At 32.8% G+C, this 26,194-nt stretch overlaps 6 protein-coding genes across 6 annotated transcripts; 2 read left to right on the forward strand and 4 right to left on the reverse strand.

Annotated features, from left to right (window-relative positions):
* Window positions 1-110: 110 nt before the first annotated feature.
* Window positions 111-2,048, reverse strand: LOC145603493 (uncharacterized). The gene is made up of 4 exons (XM_081659406.1): window positions 1,673-2,048; window positions 1,482-1,565; window positions 609-781; window positions 111-395 (listed from the first exon to the last, which is right to left on the reverse strand). Exons 1-4 carry the CDS (start codon window positions 1,986-1,988, stop codon window positions 201-203), a joined length of 768 nt encoding a protein of 255 aa, XP_081515532.1. The 5' UTR covers window positions 1,989-2,048; the 3' UTR covers window positions 111-200.
* Window positions 2,049-8,762: 6,714 nt separating this feature from the next.
* Window positions 8,763-10,124, reverse strand: LOC145603490 (uncharacterized). The gene is made up of 2 exons (XM_081659404.1): window positions 9,508-10,124; window positions 8,763-9,366 (listed from the first exon to the last, which is right to left on the reverse strand). The coding sequence occupies exons 1-2, from the start codon at window positions 10,043-10,045 to the stop codon at window positions 8,945-8,947; spliced, it is 960 nt and encodes a 319-aa protein (XP_081515530.1). The 5' UTR covers window positions 10,046-10,124; the 3' UTR covers window positions 8,763-8,944.
* A 3,176-nt stretch (window positions 10,125-13,300) lies between these two features.
* Window positions 13,301-14,897, reverse strand: LOC145603489 (uncharacterized). The gene is made up of 2 exons (XM_081659403.1): window positions 14,330-14,897; window positions 13,301-14,162 (listed from the first exon to the last, which is right to left on the reverse strand). The coding sequence occupies exons 1-2, from the start codon at window positions 14,865-14,867 to the stop codon at window positions 13,741-13,743; spliced, it is 960 nt and encodes a 319-aa protein (XP_081515529.1). The 5' UTR covers window positions 14,868-14,897; the 3' UTR covers window positions 13,301-13,740.
* A 4,173-nt stretch (window positions 14,898-19,070) lies between these two features.
* On the reverse strand, window positions 19,071-20,798 carry LOC145606170 (NDR1/HIN1-like protein 13). The gene is made up of 2 exons (XM_081662220.1): window positions 20,301-20,798; window positions 19,071-19,571 (listed from the first exon to the last, which is right to left on the reverse strand). Exons 1-2 carry the CDS (start codon window positions 20,796-20,798, stop codon window positions 19,185-19,187), a joined length of 885 nt encoding a protein of 294 aa, XP_081518346.1. The 3' UTR covers window positions 19,071-19,184.
* A 1,247-nt stretch (window positions 20,799-22,045) lies between these two features.
* On the forward strand, window positions 22,046-22,879 carry LOC145603495 (dirigent protein 22-like). The gene has a single exon (XM_081659410.1). The coding sequence runs from the start codon at window positions 22,089-22,091 to the stop codon at window positions 22,683-22,685; it is 597 nt and encodes a 198-aa protein (XP_081515536.1). The 5' UTR covers window positions 22,046-22,088; the 3' UTR covers window positions 22,686-22,879.
* Window positions 22,880-24,948: 2,069 nt separating this feature from the next.
* LOC145603503 (uncharacterized) lies at window positions 24,949-25,811 on the forward strand. The gene has a single exon (XM_081659417.1). The coding sequence runs from the start codon at window positions 25,205-25,207 to the stop codon at window positions 25,646-25,648; it is 444 nt and encodes a 147-aa protein (XP_081515543.1). The 5' UTR covers window positions 24,949-25,204; the 3' UTR covers window positions 25,649-25,811.
* Window positions 25,812-26,194: the final 383 nt, after the last annotated feature.

Raw genomic sequence — 26,194 nt, forward strand, 5'->3', positions numbered from 1 at the left:
AGTACGAAGTATTCTTTTTATAATCTGGGGGCGATAAAACACTGGAGTATCATTCAACATGGAACTTCAGACAGAACAGGTTGCTGCAGTCTGGAAACAAAGGAAGAGGATAATGAAAATAAGGTTGAGCCAGAGTTGCAAATGTAAACCATGTCAAGTCATTATTTACAAAGTTAGTTGCCTAGTTATAGAGAGGAAAATCAAACGGACGGGCTAGATCTGAGGACTTTCTCTAATTTCTCCGCTTTGGCATAATCCTTCTCTGTTAGAGGTCCGGCAGGAAATGGAGTTATCTCGACAATGAGATGTGGCGTTGGGAGCTCGTCAAATAGTGCTCTAACATTGTTGCAACACACACTTTCTCCATGTGCACTCTCCCTCCTAATCTGGCAACCCTGTAACACAAGAAATCTAGTGATAAGGAAACGTGTTTTATACATATGGAAGTCTAGAGAACATAAGGTAACTTTACAACAAAAATTAAGCGACTTCTTCATACATAACTAACATTAGAAATCCCAGTGGACACAAGGTATATATCGTGATGTGAAACCTTCCAACAGCCTACTTCTATGGACCTCATACAGAGATATTTCTGTTCCTTGTACCTTATGTGAAGAGGCATCTACAAAGTGATCATCCTCAGAGAGCAAAGACGCAATAGCTTTAAGAAGTCGTCGCCCTTCTGGCTTGGAAGGTATCCTATAGTTCCTCCTTAGTGTTCCCTTTGTTGTAGGATGCCATTTGCTCACCAACTTTCGCTTATCAGCAGCTTCTTTGTCTAGTAAACGTAGAAATTGGACAGAATTATTACCTTGATCAAACTTGTGAAAATTAGATGCAACTTTAAATATTTAGATAGACAGCTGTTGGCACAAAAGAAGTTGTACGTTGAACTTAAACTGGCATGAATTAAGTTAAATTATTCATCAATTATGATCATAAGATTCCTGTTCTTCTCCTAGCCTTCAATGTCATGTCCAAGGTTGCTGGATAAATTTCAATGATCTTTTCAAATACGTTTTAGTTGCTCAATTCCACAGGCTATAAATGAAATTTGATTGAACTAGATCAACAAGCCAAAGACAAATAAACAACTTGAAGGAACAAATTCCAAAGTCGAAGTTGGACATTATCGAAATTGGAAGCAAAACTCTCATCAAAAGGCAACATATTTGTCAAATTAGCTTAGAATTTGATACACCCATTTTAGTCACAAAACAAAGGTTTGGATAAAAAGTGAACAAACCTTTATTAAGCAACTGCAATTGCACACTCTTATTCAGCCTAACTACTAATAAGTAAGTGTCCTTATCCTTTTCACATACCACTTTCCACTTTCAGAGCAATGCAGAAAACTTCAAGTTAACAAAATTAAGCACTATGTTTTTCCAACATATACTTGTATAACATACCAAATTAAACATTCATGCCAATAAAAGATAACAACTTTATACTAAAATCAGTGAAATTACACACACCTGGATTCTTTTGGAACTTCTCCAACCATTTAGAGAACCCCAAATCAGCACCATCATCATCATGACTAATTTCAGCATCTAAACCTGAAATTAGTAAAATCCCAATATAGCCATCAATTAAAATTGTACATAACCAACAAGAAATCATAAAAAAATTTCTAAATAGAGAAAATAAACCCAAAATTACTAACCTGAAAGTAGAGGGTTGGATTGAGATCCAGCTAAACCAGTCTTCAAAAGAGCATAAAATACACAAAGTCTACCAGCCCACAAAACAGGGTTCTCAAGCAAAGAAGCACAAATTGCAATTTTATTATTTTTTTTACAATAAGGTTTGGAATTGATTAGATATTTGAGGGTTAATGTGTCTCCAATTGGAAATCCAGGAAGAAGGGATTTGGGAAGCAAAGTAGTATTAGCAGAAGCAACAGAAAATGGGTTGTAATTGTATAACTTGAAATGGGTTGATTGCAAAGATGAGGTGGTCTGTACTAATGGAAACGCCATTGTTGTTTTTTCTCTCTTCTCAAAATTTAATTGATAATGGCTGATTTTAAAGGAACCAATTTTATGATTAAAGAGGATATTCAATTTGGATCGATTTGAGCTTGGTGGGCCTTGAGGATACTATGAAATAGTAGTGGATATTATTTTTATTTTTTAATAAAACGTTAGATAAATTCATAAATTATGATTAATACAAGTACAAACTATGTAAGGTTGGATGAGAAATTCTAAGGGAGTTTATTATCATCATATATGGACCCGGGTTATTATAAACTAGAATTTCTTATGGGAAATCAAATAAAATAAGCAGTTTTGTGAGTTAAATAGACAAATAATATTTATACTTTGGTTTTAATGTGAAGTTAGTACAATAGAACCCCTTGGCCCTTGCCAATCCGTATAGAATAACACGAGTCCAACGATTTCAAGTGGTGAATAATACGAGTAATGATTTACAAATCAAAGTTTCAATGATTTCTATTGGTTCAACGATTGCATTTGTGTTTAGCCTGTGTTTAATGTTATAACCTTGCTATCATTATTGTTTGATGGGTTGGCGACAAACTTAAAAATTCATTTATGTAAATTAAAACCAAACTTCACCCTTATTAATTGTTACCTGGTTTGAATATGGTGAAATTAACCCAAGATTTGACCCATAGTTTAAAGGTATAATTTAAACATACATGAATAACATGATCCAACTCGACAATAATAATCTTGCTACAAAATACATAAGAACTTGATCAGACTTGAAAATAACAAGAAGCCAAACTTGATGGACCAATAATTACTCAATATTATCTTTTGATGTAATGACTCAATCTTGATGATTTTACAGTTTCCAATGCAATTTCATATTATTCCATTCCTGGAGGTTCTTGATTTCAATTACCTGCCAAAGCTTACGAGTTCAATCTCTGAAACTATCGCAAACCTCTCTAATCTTGCGGTTATTGAAATGGATCACGTTAACCTCACTGGACCTATCCCTGAATTCTTAAGCCAGATTAAGACCCTGCAAAACATTCAATTTCTCAATTGCGGTTTATCAGAGACTATTCCCTTAATTATTTCCCTCTTCTTTGTCGCTCCTTCCCGACCTTGAAGTACTTATTCTTAGCGGGTATGTACCTTTCTACATAGTTGTTACATATTAATTGCAATAATAAGGTATTATTTGTGAAACTTAAAAAAAATACTTATTAAAAGATTTGAAGTCGTGAGTTGGGAGTCTTAGGTCATCCTTGGGACATTAAGTCATTCATATAACTCATTGAAAAAATAGGGGTCTCACTTCACAATTTTAAACCCAGCTCTCAGAGCTTCAAATAATGATAAACCACATATTCGTAACCGTCACTTATTTAGTTAGTTACTAATGTCATGAAATTAGTAACTGACATTGTCTTAGTTGGTTACTATTAATGCTTTCGTAACAAGCATAACAAACGCAAGTTACCAATAAGGCGTTATAAATAACATTTTTTCTACTAGTGTATATTGAAGTTTACTAACAAGTGTATTTTGTTATTGGTACGAGGCATCAAAGTAAGCAATTAGCTTACTCCTTATTCTTTTAGAGATCGAGCATGCTTAAATTGTATTAATTCCTAGTATCATGTTTATGGTATTATTTGTTAATTCCTAGTATCATGTTAGGATGCTATTATTGTTTTCTGGTATCATGTTTAGGGTGCTTCGTATTCTTTCTATCATGTTAGTATTATGTTAGGGCTAAACCTTTAATCTTTAATAATGTTTAGTGACATGTTAGGGTTTGTTATTAATCATGTTAGTATCATGTCTAGGATCTTGCTATTAATATTATGCTTTGATGAGATTATGATTATGATGATGATTGTTGGATTTGATAATTATCATGTTGCTTGGTGTATATTATTGTTATTGCTTGATCACGTCTTTTCTACAGGTTTAAAGGAAATTTGTACTTGAAATCACACCTAATAAGATAATTTATAATTTGATTTAGGCAAAAATGAATTTAATTCAAGTGATCGCTAATAATAGAGTCATTTGTGCATTAATAATCAACCAACATAGATTAAACAGGTTTAGAGTTAATCTTATGATTGCATGTTAGTCAGAAAGCGCACATGAATATGAGAAGCATAAAGTAGAGGCTTTTTATAGGGTGGGTTCTTTCTCTTTTAGATTGAATTCGTACCTTCAACCCCGAATATCCAGTCATGGTTCCAGACCACTATGGAGTAAGCGATCTCTAGGATCGTGGAAGGGGTGTACCCTTCACCCTATGAACGGTTTACAAGTTCCTAAAACTTGTTGGCGACTCTTTTGCTCTCGTTTCCTTCCCTTTGGACGCCATTATACTTAAGTAGTGTATGATCACATTGGGGTTCAAGTTTGGGATGCTTGAAATTATTCCCTACACTTATTAAAGTAGAGTTATTTGTAATCCTACTATATTATCAAGGGTTACTTGTTATACAGCACTAGGGTTACTTGTAAGGTTTTACAAAATTTAGTAGAGTTACTCGTAGTTGTTTAAGTATACATTTATTAGTGTTACTTGTAAATTTTGGTTATATTTTCCTTACTTTTTTATTGTTTATGCTTAAACAGGGTAAGGAATTGATTTCAAGACGAATTTTAAATTGTTTTTTAATCTTGCTGAATTGTGTTGAGGTTAAACAAGATAATGACAATCATGGTAATTTTGTAATTCTTTTTTTCCAATATTAAAAGTTTTGTTATTTATGTTTCTATTTCAAATTTTTATATTTTCTTTTTGTATACAGTGACTCTTTTGCATTGTATATATTATGGAGAATGCTGCATATATGAGAATGAATTATTCAGATCATGGGATATGTGGACTGAATTAGTTCAATGTTTATTGTACAAGTAGTATTGTAGTACAATACTTGTACAATGTACAATACTGTACAATATATACTACATTGTATATCTGTATTAGTGTAATAATAATCAATCTAATTAAAAAATAAATTTCAGTTTATTAGGTCAGGGTAAAAAGGGACTAACAAAACACAGTAAAGATTTTATTTCCTATAAAATAAAGATAAAGGACATTCTAACTACTAAGTTTGATATTATTAATCATGCAATTATAATATATTAGGCTAATGTAACACAAAACATATAAGCGCAAAAAGGATCAACTATGTTACCAAATGTAGCCGAATCCATTGTACTCTGATTGGTCAAGCTACCTCCATTGTAGGTGATAGAGGTCCTCGTCTTGGCATCCCATTGCCCAAGTAGTACAATGTTAGTTTTTTCTTTCGGCACAAGGACTTGCTCATGATAAGTACCATCCATCAACTTGATGTATATTGGAGATGTGCTATAGTTTGGAGATGCATTTATGGCCTTGGTTATTGATGTGTGACCTCCAGTGCCATCTATTGACACATGAAATACTGTTTGACCTCCCACCATACAACTCATAATAAGTATTAGAGATTTTAGTAGTAGAAAGAAGGTTTTGTTAAGTTTTATTGCTTTGAAATAAGACATTTTGAAGAGAATGGTAATTGCAAAGGATAACGGTAGTAAGAAATGTATAGGATGATTATCAAAGTGTTAGTCTGTAGTATATATATACACTTCATTTTAAACACAAATAAAAGATAAAATATATTCTTAAACAAAAACATTTAAGGAACTATAGGTTGTTGGCTTGTTGCAATTGATACTAACACTTCCAACAAAATGCATTTTCTACCAATATTATCTATACTATATATTAAAAGGCGTTACTAAAACAGTCTATGTGTCACGAGGATCCCTTCGTTGCGCCACATCATCCAATCAACGCCTTATTACGCCATGTCAACACCCACTAACGCCACGTGGATTTCTTTCTATATGTTTCTCATTGAATGTCATGCACTTATAACTAATGATAAAAAAAAACAAGTCTCCACAAGATTTGAACTTGCAACCTCTAATTCTTGAACAAAGCATCTTACCACCAAACTATGTGATATTTATGTTATTTATGTTATTTTTTGATACAAAATATTTAATATGTATAACAAAGTTAATTACAAGAAAATAAAGTAATGATCCGGGGCTTCGCCCGGGCCCAAATACTAGTGTTACCATTATAAACCGTATCATTTAATTTCACACTAGCCCATCATTGTTCAATCCAATTTTGTTGGACCATCAATGTATTTAGTCCATTAGCTATTTGTTGGTCCATTACTTTGAGTATTGGACTATGCTAGTGGTACGTAGTATACTACTAATATATTTGAGCATGCTAAGATTACTAACCACTTAGCAAGTTGCTTAAGTTTAACCTATTAAAGACTCATACAAATTGCTAATTATATAATTCTTAGATATATATATATAATCAAAAACTATAATAAAGAGAGCATAATAGGCGTAACTTGTAAGAAACGACATACATGCATACATATAATATAGGATAGCTATAGTGGTTTTATTAGTTTTAGATGAACAATAATATACACTACTTCGTATAATAGCTAGTTGTAAGAAAAGCAGGCTAAATAGCCAATATGTAATGTATAGTTTTATTTCCTTATGTAGAGTACAATGCAATTGGAGAAAATTATATATAGTATTATGTAGAATACAATTCAACATAAGAGCAAATAATAGTTGTAACTTGTAAGAGAAGAACACAAAATAACTATATAAATATGCCCCTTTTTTTTTAGCATACCACAGCTATATAGTATCATGCATGCATATCAACCAAAACTAATTAAGTTATCATGGGATCTTGAAACGGCAATTCGACAAATGTGTCTTTTTTTTTTTTTTTTTTTTTTTTTTTGGTGTGTGTTATGTGATTGTGTACCAACTATGATGATTTAGCAAGAGATTTTTTAATAAAAAATATACAATTCCTCACAGTATGTAGTTACTCATATGAAGTTTGAGATTGTGTATAATCAACTTTTTGTCCTTAATTAACTCTTATGTTATGAACTTAAGATTGGTTGTTGACTTAAATTATAACTGATAATCTAATTAACTAGCTAGTTTTTTATGACAAAATTTACTGTGTTAACGTTGAAATTAAAGGTATATATAGTATTTCACATGCACTGCCCTTATTAATAGAGAAAAAAAAAATCTGAACCATATTGAACTTCAATAAACAAATGAATTTACACTTTTATTCTTGAAAGTGTAATTTGAAATTGATAAAATAATAGCTAAATTCAAACCAAATGATAGTTATACATGATAAATATTCAATCTACATATACCTTTCCATATTATTATGATCAATATTAATTCAATATAATTGCAGTACTAGAAATACTAACCAACTTTTGCTACGCACCAATGGTAACCTCCCTTTTTTTTATTATACAAAGTGACCTTAGTTAAAAATTTCATTTCACTCATAACCTTATTTCATTAAATATTAACTATGGTTAGATTTATATTAAAAAAAAAATAAAAAAAAATAAAAAGATTAACCCAAACCACCAAAAACCAGCCACCCCACCTGCCAACAACCAGCATCCTTTCCGGCGATGCTTCTTTAGGTTTCTCCGACCTCCGGCGATGCTGCTCAGGCTCCCTGACTACCGGTGACGCTGCGCGCCTGCTCTACCTCGACCACCGCCAAGTTATATTCCCGCCCACGACCCTCACTCTCCCTCTAAATCGCCGAATTCAAATTCCCGACCACCCCCTTACCATCAAATTACCCAGAATCGACCATCGAACTATATCTCTCTCTTTTTTCTCCGCCTCTTCTTCACCGATCTCTCCGATCCTCACCCAGAATCAAATAATCCTCAAACCCTAAACCCACCACCCCTCAACCAAAACCAACCCCACGGCGAGAATCGAAGGTCAATGGAGAGAAAGTTGTGAGGTTAGGGTTAGGGTCTAGGCGGTGGAAAGGGTGGAGGCGATGGTTCGGCGGTTTGGTGGGAGGTTGGCGTTTCAGATGAGGGGGGTATGTGGGTTCAGTGGCTCCGGTGAGGGTGCGAGGGAGTTGTTGCCTGGGGTTCGGCGGTTTGGGTGTGAGGTTGGTGTTTTAGACGAGGGGGTTGGGTGGGAGGTGGCTCCGATGAGTGTGGAGGTGGTGGTGCTGGCTAGATCTGGTGGGGATGAGGGTGGAAGTGGTGGTTTTCCTTTTTAGTTTTTTTTTTTTTTTCAAAGCCAACCATAGTTAGTTTTTTTTTAATTAATTAACTCTCATTAATGTCATATGTGAGATAAAGTTGTTAATTGGGGTCATTTTGTATAATAGAAAAAAGGGGAGGTTACCATTGGTGCGTAGCAAAAGTTGGGGGTTACCGTTGAGAAATTCCCTTGAATTTTTATATTTCACAAAAGATACACAATTGTTGCACATAATGTAAACCAAAAGTAGTACTAAAAATAGCATTATGCTCTAAGGCCTCTAGCCGATACAAAGTAATATAGAGTAAGCACTAAGAAAGATGTCAACTTAATTAAAAGAAAATTAAAAGTTAGAGATAATAAATAAATAAGTAAATAAATAAAAAGAAGAAGGAAAAAGGAAAAGGTTGCTAGTAATTTGTTGACGTCATGAGTCGGATTGACCAAATGCTTGAACAAATGAAAATGATCTAATTTTGGCCTTTTTTCAATTTACTCGAACTATACTTGTTCATTCAAATAATAATAGTCAAACCTATATACTGCATATCATTTTAAGATATTTGTAGAAAACGTATTACTCCATAATATTGTTGATAAAGATTTCATTATCCGTTATTAGTATGTCATTGTGTCACTAATCTCAGTCATTATAACTTGTACAAGCTAAGTAATAACATAATTATTTTACAATTTGTAAGCTATAGTGTTCATGTATTTACATAAGAAATATCAACATAAACAATTTCGATAATTTCTTTTGTACAAATTTTAGATATCACAACTAAATCCAGACTAAAGGAGTACGGTTGTTGCGTATCCATTTACTTTTCCATGTGATTAATAGCCTTATTATTACTTTTCCCAATCCCACTCATAAAACTATGCGTTTCAGTAAATTTTCCACCAATCTTCTGCGCTTCAACATCTTCTTTCTCTTGATCGAACAAAGCCATAGGACTATACTCCATATTATTCCCATAAATCTTCATCATAAACACATAAAACGACGTCGCAAAGACAGCCAACAATATCAAAAACCAACTAAATTGAATGTTTACGAGCGCCTTTGCACGATGAAGGGACTCCTTTCCATCACACTTGACCACTTGATGGCCTTCTTCTTCATGTATAAAACACCCTTTCGAAATCAAGCTCGGTGTCCACAAAGCGATCCCCATCACCATTTGCCATACTCCTTGGTAGAGTATGCTAAGGGACCTTGTGAACGCAATCACAAAACTTCCTATTAATTAAAAATAATTTTAGTTCAGTAAAAATCAAAATAAAAACATATTAAGTACGTATATACTCATTAAGAAAGTCAAAGTAGTGAGAACAAATAGAGACGAAGAGAATATAATAAATTCTTGTATATTTGTATTACCTTGATACGCGATGCCAAGGATAGTGGAGAACAAAGAAATGAAGATGACTAATTGAAGGAGCCAATGGTACTGGCCTTCGACGCCCGTGTGATCAGCGGAGTGGAGGTGGAAAAGGAGGAGTTGTTGGCCAAATGTGAGGGCGGCGAGGAAATGAAGGACGTCGTACTGAGCAGGGAGACTAGAGCCGCCCCACTTGTCTAGAGCGAGGGCAAAAAACGCATAGACAAAAAAAGTGAGAGAAATGAAGGAGTGCTCAAAGTTTTGAAGGTGGTTCGAAGGGATAGTCCCGTCAGTATCGAAGGGCTGGTGGCGGTTTGGGCCAATAAAGAGCTCCATAGCAACGGAAGAGAAGCAACCTGTCATTATCAAGTAGAGTTCGAGGTATCGAAGATGGGGAAAGTTGGAAGGGAACCATAGAAGGGACTTGTATTTAGGTTCTTTGTTAAGTGCTAGTAACCTAAGGTGGTTAAAGAGGTGCCATAATCCAATGGCAAAGAACCCGAAACCGGGTAAGACGTGCCCGACTAGAGTTCCCATTTGAGGTGGTATTGGCTTGAATTGAGAGGAATGAAGCTAGGGAAGAACGAAAGAAATAAGCTAAGTTATGGTGTAGTGTAGTGTAATATTTTATGTGTTTGAGTTGAGAGGAACGTCAAGGAAATATATATAAAGGGAGGGAAAGTTTAATTATGAAAATTTGTGTAGTAGTATTTTGAATAATAGAGTACAATTGTATCAATGATGGAGCATTATAATTGTAGTAGTAATAAAGATTTCAAAAATAACAAAAAATGACTTTTAATTAATTATCCAATCATAATACCTCATCATTAATCCACAATGAAGGTCATTTGACATGAAGTATGAATATTACAACATTATTAAGGCAGCAATGTACTACGGAGTAATTATTGTAATAAACCCCATTTTTGACATAATGTAATTACCAACACTAATGACGATTCCAGGGTGGTAAATCACTACATCATACAGGATACAACTAGTGTTATGTAGCTCCCATTTTTTACATAAAAAAAATATTACTCCGTATTGCATTATTAATAGTGATGTCAGCTTAAACTAAATGAAATACATAACACATGATGTTAATTTTATTTTATTTTTGTAAAAAAAATTCTTATAGAGTTTAACTATTTTTCTTTAAATGATGCGGTTGAGCATTGTCTAGGAGTAGGACAAGGATTGGTATAGACGTTGAGTAATAATTACATTAATAGTTATCATTTGCAAATGTAAGATTTAAACAACTATGCTTTCGCATGATATAAGACAGAATTGCTAATTGATCTAACTAGAAAATTAATGGTTAGCCGTGGACAATATAACATTTCCTCTCTATTTTTTTAAAACCTTTATCACACCTTTTCGACACACTATTTAAAAAAGTAAGTAGACTAGGTAAATGCATGAATTAAGCTATTATAAAGTTTAAACTCATTACATTCTTCTTATTAATGGTGAAATTTTGTCAATAGTTTAATTTGTTTACATAATCTAATATGTTTCTAAAATACGTGTCAAGATGGTGCATTGCAAGTAAGTAAAAAATGTAACACGATATTTAGATGTACATACCTAAAAAAATTATTTTATTCCGAACTAATTAATGTAAAGTTATCTTTGAATTCTTTTTTATTTTTTAATCAGCCGCCTCATCAACCTCATCCATCGGAGTATATTTTTCCTAAAAGGTGAATCCAACCAAAAAAAATGATAAAAGTAAAACTTTTTAATGTTTGCACACTACTACAAATGTGATCAAGGAGCATCACTGAAATCAAATCTTTTTTTTGTAATCTATGTAAAAGAAATCTTATATTCTAAACAAGCTAAGGGTTACTTTGATTGGGTTATAAGAGACCCCTTTTTATAAATAAGATGTTTCTTGATAAAAGAAACCTTTTATTCTAAATATGGTATTTCTTTGCTTGGAATATAAGACCCCTTTTTTAAATGAGATCGAGGATCCTTTATTTACTCTACATATGCTCATGTATTAAACAATTTTCTTCAATAACAGGTTTTTTTGGTTAAGAAATTCAAAAAGTAATTAATTATGACAATAAGCCTGCTGCCATTTAGTCAAATCTTTGAATCACATACACAGTTTGGTTTACGTATACCCTTATTCTAAGTCACTGGAATATTCAAATACATATACAGATAACATTTGACGTTAGAGAATATTCAGGTGACTATTCGAGCGTATTTATATTGCTTATTTCTTTGGTCAAAACTATAGAATCCCATTGGATAAGAAGCAAATTATATCATGAATTAAACTTTATTTTATTTCCTGTATATGTATGAAGTACTTATATTAATTTATTAGTAGTCATGATTTGACTAATTGATTCCAGATCACATACAAGGTTAACAAGGAGATTCTTATTTAGTTGAGATTATATATATACTTCTTATATACAATTATGACTATGTTTAATTCGCCTAATCTAGATCAAAGTAAAGTAGCATACATTCAATGCATTACCAATTTACCACTATGACAAAGCTAAGTTAATGATATTTATCACATTAAAATTGTATTTAACCTATAAATTTACACCTTTATCTTAATAAAAAAAATTTAAAAAAAAATTTGGGGGGGGGGGGGGGGGGGCGGTGCCACCTAGGACCCTTAATAGGTCCGCCCCTGCTCGTACGTTATATTTCATTTAATATCCAAGCTAGTTCTCTAATTAAGAATTAGCTTTAGGGCCTTAAACCGTATAAATTTTTTGACTAAGGACGAAGAATTTCTAATCGAGATGCATGCTCTAATAACCCATAATAAGCTAAGCACTACATGGTTTAGTTAATTTAATTACAAAAAGATTTATTAAAAGTCAAACATGTAATTTATTCTAAGATGTTTGAACAAAAATTATTGTTGAGAACAATTTTTCATCATCCATCATTAGTTTGTCAGTATTGGGCCTATTCATGTCACTAAAACTTGTGCTGTTGTGCAAGTAATAAAAAGAAATGTGCAAGTAACATTTTTTTTAAAAGAAATGTGCAAGTGACATTTTTGTAAAATTAAAAGAAATATGCAAGTAGTAACATTTAATTATACAAGTAATTATGACTTTCTGTTTAAGTACATCATATCATTGCTCGGTCGGAGTTATACCGAGAACATATACTTCACTTCTTTACCGAAAATTATCAGTTTCCTTCAAGTGATTAGAATTTGGACAAATGTTAAGTAATAATCAATTAGTTTTGCTCAACATTATAAGCTTTTGATGTGTATGTATATGTATACGTCATATATAGAAGCTTATATCACAATTTTATATAATCAGAAAGAATTCCAAAGCAACTTGAGCAAATTATCTATATGTTATGAGCCTAGCTAAGTCAAAGAGGTTATCTATATGCATACTACTTAAGGATAATATGATTCAAGCTTTAATATGTTGATTAGCTCTAATTGTTAAGAGAATTGACGTGTTAAGTGACTAATATTGAATGTCAAAATGAATATGGTGAAACATTACCGATCCCAGTGACCTTTTAGATTTTGATATCCATAAAATGTCACACCTTTGGAATTTGTATGTCAAATTAAATTTCATAGCAAAATATATTAAAATGTCACCATTGATTAAAAACAATCACGAAAGATTTACACCACTCAATTAATTTAACACAGAACTGATGTAAAAGAAAATGCACAAGATACATATATACTCACAATTCTTTTTGTGCCTCGAGAACAAAGTACGAGTAACACACGATGCATATAATATGGACCCCTAATTTGGTTTAAACTGTATCCCAAAATAAAGAAAAATAATAAAAATAAAAAAAGTACAACCTAACCCTTGAAAGCTACAAGCCAAGAAAATGATACCAAAAAATAGATGACAAAACGTCCTCGTAATTCTTGATTTCTTCCCTCAGCAAACTTTACGAAACTTCCTTTTATGTTTAGCCAATTAGCCTATCAATAATCTTCGATTATATCAAGCTAACATCCAAAAAGTATCATCACTAATCACATTTTGGGATCCAACTTAAGGTAATTCAAGTGTAAACTTAAAGAAAATAATGAAGAAAATCGAAAATTATACACAATAATATTCACCACCACTAGTAACCTTCCTAAACACTATTTACTCACAAAAGAATTCCATTATTTCTTTTGTACATACTAGATTGAGCAATGTGACAGCTAAATCCGAACCGGTAGAGATGTTACCCATCTACCTTTCCATATGATCAATAGCCTTATTATTACTATTCCCTGTCCCACTCACAAAACTATGCGTTTCAGGGAAACTTCCACCAATCTTCTGCGCTTCAACATCTTCTTCCTCTTGATCGGACAAAGCCATAGGACTATACTCCATATTATCCCCATAAATCTTCATCATAAACACATAAAACGACGCCGCAAAGATAGCCAACAAAATCAAGAACCAACTAAACTGAATGTTAACGAGCGCCTTAGCTCGATGAAGGGACTCCTTTCCATCACACCTTACCACTTGATGGCCTTCTTCTATATGCATGAAACACCCTTTTGAAATCAAGCTCGGGGTCCACAAAGCGAACCCCATCACCATTAGCCACACTCCTTGGTAGAGTATGCTAAGGGACCTTGTGAACGCAATCACAAAACTTCCTGCTCATAAAAATAAATTTAGTTCAGTAAAAATCCATCAAAGGTAATACATACATAATTACATACATACGTGACACATACTAACAATTTAAAGCATAGTAGTAAGAATGTATAAATAGAGACGGAGGGAGTAAAATATATAATTATATCACGTGTATTGGTGTTACCTTGGTACGCGATGCCAAGGATAGTGGTGGACATAGAAATGAAGATGACTAACTGAAGGAGCCAATGGTACTGGCCTTCGACGCCCATGTGATCAGCGGAGTGGAGGTGGAAGAGGAGGAGCTGTTGCCCAAATGCGAGGGCGGCTAGGAACTGAAGGACGTCGTATTGGGCAGGAAGACTAGGGCCGCCCCACTTGTCTAGGGCGAGGGCAAAAAAAGCGTAGACAAAGAAAGTGAGTGAAATAGAGGAGTGCTCGAAGTTGTGAAGGTGGTTCGAAGGGATAGTCCCGTCAGTGTCGAAGGGTTGATGGCGGTCAGGGCCGATGAAGAGTTCCATAGCAACGGAAGAGAAGCACCCTATCATGATCAAGTAGAGTTCGAGGTGTCGAACATGACGAAAGTTGGAAGGGAACCATGGAAGGGACTTGTATTTATAAGGTCCTTTTAGAGCTAGTAGCCTAAGGTTGTTAAAGAGATGCCATAAGCCAATGGCGAAGAACCCGAAACCCGGTAAGACGTGCCCGATTAGAGTGCCCATTTGAGGTGATGTTGGCTTAAGTTGAGAGCTTGGGATATGATGTAAAAGAGGAAGAAGCTAATTTATGGTGTAATAATATTGTATGTGTATGTTGTGTTTAGAGGAGCGTAAGGAATAAGGGGGTATAAAAAGAGAGGGAGTGTTTAAGATGTAAAAATAAAATTCAAAGAAGTCTAACTCTAGAGAGTTCTACAAAAATGAAAAAAATTAAAAAAAAGCTAGAGTTGAAAATTTGAATGGACTTTTTTATTTGAAGTTTTAAGGTATAAGAAAGTGTTCTAGCTATAAGCTATGTGCATATGTCATGTGACTTGTGAAGGTAGAGGTGGCTTGGGGTTAAAGCTGAAATTAATTAGCTAGCTAATTTAGAAAGAGTTGACTAATGACCCTATACATATTTATTTCTAGAAAATCATACCAACCAAACATAATTATAAAAGTAAAACTCTTTAATGTTTTCACTTTGTTTATAAAATGACATTTTGCATAGTTTCAACAGATTGTAGACTAATATATATAGACTTGTATTAAATGTCAAGGCCAACTTTCAAATTAGATTGAGTTCAAATTCATAGAAAAAGTTTTGTGTGATGTGTCAAGCTAATTTGGTTACACCTTTGATTCTTTAATCTTTTGTGAAAATGATCTTGTTATTTTTTGAAAAATTCTAGTAGATGAAGTGGATATCTAATATAAGAAAGAAATTGTATTGTTGAGTAATGTAATAACTAAACGGCGGAACTCTATCATGCATGTTTTACTTGTTTTTATAAAGCAACTAATATGAAGATTTTCTAGAAGATATTGAGTGCTTCCATGTTACACTACTCTCTAATTAAGAAATCTATCATATTACACGTATTTCATACCTTTTTTTTTTTTTTTTTTTTTTTGTCTGTCATATTTCATTTCTATCAAATTAGTTAAAGTTATAAAATAAAAATTGTCGTTTTAAGGACAAAGTTGATTTATATAACTTAGACCTTAACTACGAATTGAACCATTAATCTACGTATAAGGAACAAACATGTGTGTGAGATCTTTTTAGTTGTTTCCATCAAATTACAAATAAAAATCACCATGCTTTGTATAGAGGGTAAATGTTTGCTGAATAAATGCATTGGAAAAAATAATTTTTCTTTTACAAAAATATAAATAAATAAAGAGTCAAATAAGTAGATTAGTGGTTAACATATAACAACCCTCGGCGGCATTTTCTCTAAATAGTTGCTTTTTTTAAAAATATATATACATATATATTATAATTTCTTTAAATATATTTCTCTTACGGAATACAAAGTATATAAGATAAGATAAATAGGTGAGTGAATAATATGAAAGCAAAATTTATATATTAATCCATATAATATATTTCTTCGATCATGAATTGTATATCCAGCGTGCCTATCTAGAATTAAAATTTGCTTTCAATGAAGTCACTTTCCTAATTAATAATCCATATTATACCTATGATAATTAAGCAGAAACCAACATATCGAGTACGTCAACATTATTTCTCTCCGTTGACCATGACATTTAATTCCACAACGGGCGCAGGCAAAGAATACAGCTTAACTACTTTTCTTTTCTTTTTTTTAAGAAAAAAAAAAATTAAAAATGAAAAAACAAAGTAAGATTGGGTGGATAATTGGATATAATTAGAGCTGTCAATTTGGGTAAATGGGTCGGGTTTGAGTCAGGTTTGTGAGGGTCGAGTCATCTAGGGTCGGGTCAATATGGGTTAATGTCAGGACCTATGTGGGTCGGGTTCGGGTTGGGTCATGCTTGAGTCGGGTCACGTCGGGTTATACATCTTTTCGGGCTCGGGTCGGGTTTAGGTCGGGTCAATAAAAGGTCGGGTTACATTCGGGTCGGGTGAAAAACAAGTCGGGTTAAATTCGGGTTTTTACGGGTTTAAATGAGTTAGGGTCGTGTTCGGGTTCGAGTCGGGTTCGGTTCAAGTCAATTATTTTCGGGTTATAATCAGGTCGGGTCATTATCGGGTTGAGTCGGGTTCGGTTCAAGTCAATAATTTGCGGGTCATAATCAAGTCGGGTCATTCTCGGGTTTGAGTCGGGTTCTATTCAAGTCAATAATTTGCGGGTTATAATTAAGTCGGGTCATTCTCGGGTTCGGGTCGGGTTCGGTTCAAGTCAAAAACTTGCGGGATATAATCTGGTCATTTCCAAGTCGGGTCATTCTTGGATTCAAGTCGGATTTAGTTAATAATTTGCGGGTTACAATCAAGTTGGGTCATTTAAAGTTGGCTGGTCATTCTCGAGTTCAAATTGGCAAGTCAATAATTTGCGGGTTATAATCATGTCGGGTCATTTCCAAGTCGGTCTCGGGTGTGGTAGTCAAAAATTTTCGAGTTATAATTAGATTGGTCCTTTTCAAGTCTTTTTATTCTCGAGTTATAATAATCAAGTCGGGTCATGTTCGTATTCGAGTATCAAATATTGGATTAATAGGGTTTAAGTTTGATATCAGATCGGGTCATATTGGGTCCAATTACATTTTTTAATTTTTTTAATTTATTTAAAACTCCAAATTAAATTACGTAATTTAAAACATTTTCTAAAAAAAAATATTAAATAGACATGTGAATAATAAAATTTGAATTCCCTTAAAAAAATAATAATAATAAAAAAAAAGGCCACTTTTGTTTTTTTATTTTTTTATTTTTTTTGTTTAATTTTTTTTTTTTGGCTGCTGTCGAGTTCAGTTTTTCTTCGACGAGGATTATGTAAGAGATAAGTCAAGTAAGATGAGAAAGACCACTTTTGTTTTATAATTGGAATCCATGTTAATAAATTGAAAAAAAGCCTGAAACTCAATAGTCAATACGGAGTACTCTTTTTATCCTAAAAATTCCTAAATCCTAAAATTCGGGGTAGTAATAGGTCGAGTTTAAATTCGGGTCGGGTCAATAACAAGTCGGGTTGAATTTGGGTCGGGTCAATAACAAGTCGGGTTGATTTCGGGTCGGGTTTGTAATAGGTCGGGTTTAAATTCGAGTCGGGTTAGGAACGGGTCGGGTTGAACTCGGGTCGGGTTAGTAACAGGTCGGGTTGAATTCGGGTTTTGACGGGTTAAATCGGGTTTGGGTCATTCTCGGGTTCGAGTCGGGTTCGGTTCAGGTCAATAAATTACGGGTCACATTCGGGTCGGGTCCTCTTTAGGTCGGTTCATGGTCGGGTTCGGGTCTCAAATACTCGGGTCAACTCGGGTCTAGGGTTGGTTTCAGGTCGGGTTAGGTCGGGTTCGGGTCACCATTTTTTTCGGGTTCAGACGGGTTAGGGTTAGGGTCGGTATTTCGGGTCGGGTCAACTTTTGACAGCTCTAGATATAATTCTTACGTCAGTGATTATCTAGCATGTTAACTGAAGTAGAGGTATTCAAATTAGAAATTTCATATTATTTCGTAGGAGAATTCTGAATTCTTTTTTGTTGCATCCTCTTGCCAGGAAATAACAACAATAGCTAATTAGCTAGCTATGTTCCCAAATGAAATACTTCGTATGAAAGAATTACTTGCTAGGCTTATATTTCACATTTATCAATTCTTATTTTATATCACATACGCCACCTCTAATTATCAATAAGGCCCTGTTCTGTTCACCTTAAAAAAATAATATTAAGTAAAAATAATTTCAATTCAGTAAAAATAAGTTCAGTTCAGTAAAATTAATTTCAGTTCCGTAAAAATAATTTCAGTTCAGTAAAAATAAGTTCAGTTCAGTAAAATTCAGTTTTCTTAAGGAAGAATTATAATATAAAATCAGTAAAAATAATTTCAGTTTAGCAAAAATAATTTCAGTTCAGTAAAATTAATTTAAGTTCAGTAAAAATAATTTAAGTTCAGCAAAAATAATTTCAGTTCAGTAAAATTAATTTTAGTTCAGCAAAATTAAGGTGAAGAGAAAGGAAACTAAATAAAAATTATAAATATGTTAACATTGTATAAGTACAAACAAGACTAACATATATACATAATATTTACTCGTATATAATTTGACTAAAGTTACTCAATTTTTAAAATTTAAATTTCGTGCATCGAAAGAGATTCAAACTAATTTACTTAATGTAACATCAATTTTTTACAATACAACCAACGAGAAATTAAACATATCGCACAAATGAATGGGAAAAAATTAACCCAAATGCTAATAAGTGTTTGTTTAAAAAATTGACCACGGCGACTCAGAGAAGTCAATTTCGTTTATGAGAGTTACTCTTGTTTGAAAATTGAACACCATAATCGATCTTCTTCCCGTTATTGTGTTTACAAGGTGGTAGTAGTTTTATCAGGCATAGTTATTTTTGGATATCACATTTTTGTGATAAAACTTTGATATTTTCTCCAACGGAACTGACCTCAAACTTGCAACCAACCTTAACATCAACTTTCTTGGTAAATAACCAAGTCTTTAACTTAAGAGGGATGTTCAATAATAGGTTCAAAACCAGTGGTTTTTTACGATTTTTGTTGTTATGAGACTGAGACACTAATTCCTTAGGCAAACCTCCTTTGGACGAAACAGCAAGAACCACATCTACTGCATCAGATTTGCCGGATCCTTCATTTACTAGCGCAGGATACGAGCCGTGCCCTATCGCCTTCCCGTTGTACACAAGTGTGGCGTTTCCTAGTCCATACCCGATATCATTCACACTATTTGGGTTCGTTGTCTCCAATGATACCTATTACAATCAACATTAGTACGCACTAACAAACTTAAATATAGACGAGTTATCAATTTGTTAGAATTGAGTACGTACATACATACAATAGGGCAATAGGCTAAGCTAGCATCAAATCATTTGTCTAAAGTCCATATAAGCATTTGTTTAAGGTCCACTAAATATTGATGGAAATTACATACTTTTTACATTATCTATGTTATCTTATATCTTCTTGCTGAAATTATATAATGCTTTTTTTTCGAGATATTTATAATAATATATGAAATTAACTGTACTATTTATATTAAGTGGTAAAAGATGTGCATTTGATGCCATGTAAAATATGAAGTAACATTTTTATGGAATAAAATAAAACTATGAAAGGAGTATGTGGTACCTTGATTGTTTCACTTCTACAATTAAAATATAGAGTCATTTGATTTCATATTGAATTTCCTTAATATCAGTATATTTTATAATTTAAAAACTTTTAATTTCATTCAATATATATAGCTCGCTAAAAATATTGATTAATTATCGGAATCAAAATCATCAAAGATTGACTTCAAAGATCAAGAAAAGTCAACTATTTTTAGCCTCTATTGAAATTAATTAGAAATAATAACCATCAAATTCAACATTATTATCTTCAAACTAAAATTCATGAAGGATATGCAATTGACACAAATTAAAGGAAAATAATAATTAAAATAACGTAAAAAAACAAAAGTTGTAGGGTATAATTACCTGTAACTTAGGAGAAGCATTCTTCTTAGAAGGAGGAGGGTTCTTAATGACAACACGCTTAATAGAGAAATCAGGATTCTTAGGACTCAACGTAAAATGATGCACACAAACCATCACACTAACAATGAAGGCAACCACAAGGAATATAGACAAGCACCAATATGCACACCGCCGGCGACGCCCACTTTGGTTATTTTGCACCGGGTTCCGGTACTTTTCCACAATCCCGGCATTCTCCGGTGGCGGAACCCGGTATATTTGATCCTTAGGGACTTGGATTATGTACGTTGAATGAGGTTGTGGGTTGGAGTTTTCATTTTTTGTTGAAGGGACAATTTGCATTTCCTCGTCTTCATTTTCCGTTACATTTTTCTCGTGATAGATATTGTAAAAATCGTCAAATTCCTCATCTTGATCCTCGTTGTTGGTGGAACTTCGATTGTGGTCGTGGTCGAGGTCATGGTCGTGGTCGTGGTCAAGTGGGACCCGCTCCTCCATCGAAAAAATGAGGAGCGGTAGAAATAGGGGATAAAAATTTGTGTTCTAACAATTAATGTATGGAATTATTATTAGAGCAAAACAAGGAAGACATTGTAGTGTTGAAAAATAATGTTATTATTTTTGTGATTTCTCCTTTTCTTCCTTGTGTTGGAATTGGATTGTTTTTCTGTCATGGTGAAAAATGATGAGGGTGGATAATGGTGGGAAATTATTGGGTTGGAAAAGAGAAAATTAGGGATGAGAGGTTGTTACACCTTCTAAATAAGTCATCTTGTCGTGTTGTCAATTGTCACGCCTTTCCTCTCCCTCTTTGTCTTTCATATGCTTACTTTAGACTTTATTTCACATTGCCACTTTTAACATCAATGTTAAAATTTGACTCTATAGTGTACATTCGATCTTTTACTAACAACATTGTTGATTTGTTGCGGCAAGATTTCCCACAATATCTATATCAACAATCTACACTGTTGCATACTTGCATGCATTTAAATATTTATATTTTTAGTAAAAGAAAGTTATATATCAATCGGTAGGCAAAATGGTCATTTTGATTGCAAATGAATCAAGAAAAATCAACTAAGGTTATATCAAAATTAAATTTAGGGTTCGTTTGGCATCGCTGTGGTTTTCTGTTTTTTGGTTTTTTGGTTTTTAAAAGTATATTATATATGTCACATAATGAATCAAAAATTATTTAGACTTATTAAAATCATGATAATTTTGAAAACTGACAACAGAAAAATGGAAACACCTTTTTCTTGTTTCCTGTTTTTTATTTTTAGTTTTCAAAAAAACAGAAAACTAAAAACCAAAATTGATGCCAAACAAACTCTTAGTTATTTGTTTCATGTTCAATTAGAAGCTATAAATTCCTTTCCGTCAAAAAAATAAAAAAAATAAAAATAAAAATAAGAAGCTATATATTCCTACCATCAAATTGGGTCAGGCCCGTTTAATTAGTAAACATCTTTTTAATTCAAACATCTCACTTGTTTAGTAGGCCTTTGAATATATGTTTATATCACTAATAATGTGTATGGACGACCAAGTCACGTGACTCGTGTCTTTTTATCAAATAATAATTAAGATTAGCTATCACTCCGCTTGATAAATTACAATAAATTAATTCCTATGAACTTAATTAAAATAGCCTACACTTATTTTTTTTGACTTGGTCACCTCAACTCCACTATATATACAAGTATATGGTTGAGATGAAAACACTAAGCACATTCTATTAGGAAAACAATCATAGTCCCCCACCCCACCACACCACACCACATTATGTTTTCCACAATGCAAAGTTTTCTCCAAATAACCATTTTTTCTCTCTTAATCTTCTTCTACTCCCTTTCCCTCCCATCTCCAACCAATGCCACCTTTGATAGAACCATAGAAGATGAAGAAGCCCAAGTCCTTGGTCTAAACTTCAAGAAAGAAAAGCTAAGCCATTTCAAATTCTATTGGCACGACGTCGTTGGAGGGCCAAGGCCAACATCAGTCAAGGTGGTGAACCCGCCAAGGAAGTCCACTACCTCGTTTGGTTTGATGAACATGATTGATAACCCGTTAACGGAAGGTCCAAATATAGAGTCAAAGCTTGTAGGACGAGCCCAAGGGTTCTACGCCTCGGCTTGCCAAACGGACATAGGGCTTCTCATGGCCATGAACTTTGGTTTTGTGGAAGGGAAGTATAATGGTAGCACCATCACAGTGTTAGGGAGGAATATGGTGTTTAATAAGGTTAGAGAAATGCCTGTTATTGGTGGGAGTGGATTGTTTAGGTTTGCTAGAGGTTATGTTCAAGCTAGGACTTATACTTTTAATCCTAAGAATGGTGATGCTACCGTCCAATATGATTGCTATGTTATGCATTATTAATTTTGTACTACTACTATACTTACTAGAAAAACAAACATTTTTAGTGAGTTAGAAAATCAAATATTGATATTTGAAAGTGGTTAATATGTACGATCCACTCTCATATACCGATATAACGTAGCATACTTTGGTAAAAGTTATTGGTAATTTGTAAGAGTGTATCAATTTACCTATTTTTAGGAATTGATTCGTAAGTTTTCAAGGTCTTTATTGTATCGAAATTGAGTTTAACTATCATTTGAGGTATTTTGTTGGTTCTCATTAAGTTGTGTAATCTAAAACTTAATGTACGTTGTATGAATTTCATTTAGTGTGTTTCAATTTAACAAGTTAAAATTTTGTGCGTGTTGGCTACATACTTTTGCGATTTCACCTAAAAAGCCTCAAATAATAAGCACCAATAGGAAAAGATTCAGCTTTCTTAGTACTTGAATAATCATAGTCATGATATGGTCCACATACATATTGATGCATGATTTGAATGAAGCTTTAACAAGAAGCATCCAAGGCATCCAAAAAGTTAAGACATGCTTAATCTAATCGTGGTGTTTGTGATATTTTAACACATTTTTGTTTGAATAATACTTTATGATTCAGCAAGCTCAAATATTTTGTCTACATATATATAGAGGTACAACAGAGAACAATCATCATGAGTCCTTGTAATTTTGCTTGATAATACCGTTAGGTTTGCCAAATGTATTTGTAACTGGTCACTATGAATATTTTGGTGCACCATGAATTTATTTAAGGTACATTTTTTCATTAAAATTAAGTAATATGACATTGTGTAGGTTGATAATGGAATGAGTATTACATACAAGTGTTATACTTATCAATGTGCTAAACATTGTTTTACGATGCATATCTAGCTAATATCACTTTGTATAAGCCTAGCTTAACCTTAGCTATCAAGCCAAATGAACTGACCAATAATCAACTAACCATTCATCGTCGAAAATGAATAAAATTATGTCTAGACTGCTATTGAGTTTTAAGGAGGTCGGCTTTTTTTTATTATTATTATTATTGATTTTATAAGTGGAAATTAAACTTCTCTTGAAGTCAAGTCCAAACACCTAAATAAGTATACTTTGCTATCATTGTATTTACATTTCAACATTTGGCCACATTCCATACACGATAACTTGTTGAAAAAAAGAGCTTTTTTTCCAAAATATTCTATGGCATGTAATAATTAAATAATCACATTAATTAGTGTAGTAACCATTAACAGATGTGCATAGAAATTGAAATTAAAGTGTAAGTATGTGTTTGACAATTATAGCATGGGCAAAGCCATCCTTTCTAGGACTATTCAAGTAGTGGCCCTAGTGGGTGGGTAGGATCACAATACTGAGGTTTGGTAAAATCACAATTTTCAAAGATGAATAAAAACTTGCACCAAATATGGGAAACAATTACTTGATGTCACATAACTTAATTATTTAGTCACCATTTCAAAAGAAAAAAAAATCTTAAACATGGCCTGGTATTGGGTTTGTCATTCATGGGTTTACATGTTTATTTATTGATCTCATACTTTTTGATCTCATACTTTGATAAGAGTTTGGGCTATCAGGCCCATCCGGCATGGTTTATATGCTTGACTTCAAGTTTTGTTGATTGTACATGTGTACCATTAGTCCATTTACTAATATTTAAACTTATTATGTCTCTTTTAAGATTCAACTAATGACCATTCCTTCAAAAAAAAAAAAAAAAAAAAAAAAAGATTCAACTAATGACATACTAGTATATCACCTTAGCTTTGTTTTCCTAAGTTATCCATGCAATTAGATTGCAAGCCATAATTAGCAAGCTCCCGTTTATCTAGTATAAATAAATAAATAAATAAATTAGAAAAAAAAAACATTTATCAAATGACAAATTTTTAACTAAATCAATTAAATATATCATTTAGCATGGCATTTTTGTTATAAAATCAATAATTGTGGAGCTTACATAGTCATATGTAATCAATAGTTGTGGAGTACAATTTTTTGTTTATCAGCCAAATAAACTTGGATTTTCTCAAGTATTCCTTTAAACTGAAAGTATATATTACCTCCGCTTTATATTAGTTACAACGATTTGACATAAAGTAGAGAGAAAAAATGTTTAATCGTTGCAAATAATATGAAACGGAGATAATACTTATAATAGAGTTAATGAATTTGTAAGGATCTCTTATTAATAAAATTTGTAAAGAAATAAGAATAACCACTAGTAGAAATAAATCAATAATAATGAACTCCTAGTAAGCAAGCAAAAGAAGTCAAAAGTTACCAGTACAACTTTACTGTTATACAAAGAAGAAAAAAGAAAATGGAGGAATTTCTTTAGCCACTTGCTGATATCATGATGTCTTCCAACAACAATATCAACATCTATCCAAACATCCTCACTTCATAACTCTTCACCACCCACTTCAAAAGCAGAGTTAATAAAAAAACAGAGTACTTACATTAATTCTGAATCAAAAACATATCTAATAAACCCCAAAAACAAAAATTAAAATGGAAGATTTGATAGCTCAATTTAGCTTCTTATCAAACCAAGCACTCCAAGATAAGAGCTTTGATCCTTCAAACATAGAAGATTTAATGAAATTGTTCGAAATCGAGGCGTACAAATCATGGGCAGCAATGGAGTTAGAGTGTAACAAAGAAGAAGAAAGCGCGGAAGAAGCGATGGAAGATGCAGAGGCGGATCTAAATTCAGCAATGGAAAGTGCAATGGAAGAGGTTAGAAGGTTTGAACAAGAAATGGAGACTGAAGCCATGGCTGAATATTATAGCTTGTTGAATTTAGGTGAAGCTTCTAGAAGAATGGGTAAAACTATGGAAACTGCTGCTTATGTTGCTTCTAAGAAATATATTGAAGGTGCTCTTAATTCTGCTACTAATTCTATGAAATCTGCTTGGAAAGGGATTTCTTCTCATAAAGTTCATCCTTCTTAATTAGATTCATTCATATTCATTTTCTATCAATCAGTGTTTAATTATTTATGTTTTAATCTTATTAAGTTTAATTATTGTATCTTCTATGTAATATGTATGATGATTAAATATTTAAATTAGTCAAGTGTTTTATGCTTGTATTCAATAAGATTATATTAACCTATGTATCTTCTTCACTATATTTTTAGATCAAACTATCTATGTAATCTTAGTGCTTCATTCTTGTGGTAATTAGGATCTATGATTAAATCTCGTTTGCATCATTACTATATTAAATCTTAGGTTACACTCGGCATGTGAATAAATTCTTTTGATAGATGTCAATTTAATTGAATAAAACTGTTTTTTTTTTTAAAAAAAAAAAGTCAAGAAAGTCATTCATCATTCTCTGAATGTAAGTGGAACAATATATGTATTTGGCTAAGAGTGAAGATAAGATCTAAACTAATTAGGTGTTTGTGGGGTTTACTCCAATAAACTACAAACAACGAGCCAACAACGTGGGGCATCACACTGGTCAATAATTACTCCGCAATATACATGTAA

This window comes from Chenopodium album, chromosome 22, assembly GCF_948465745.1.
Source record: "Chenopodium album chromosome 22, dcCheAlbu1.1, whole genome shotgun sequence".
In the NCBI taxonomy this organism is placed as follows: Eukaryota; Viridiplantae; Streptophyta; class Magnoliopsida; order Caryophyllales; family Amaranthaceae; genus Chenopodium; species Chenopodium album.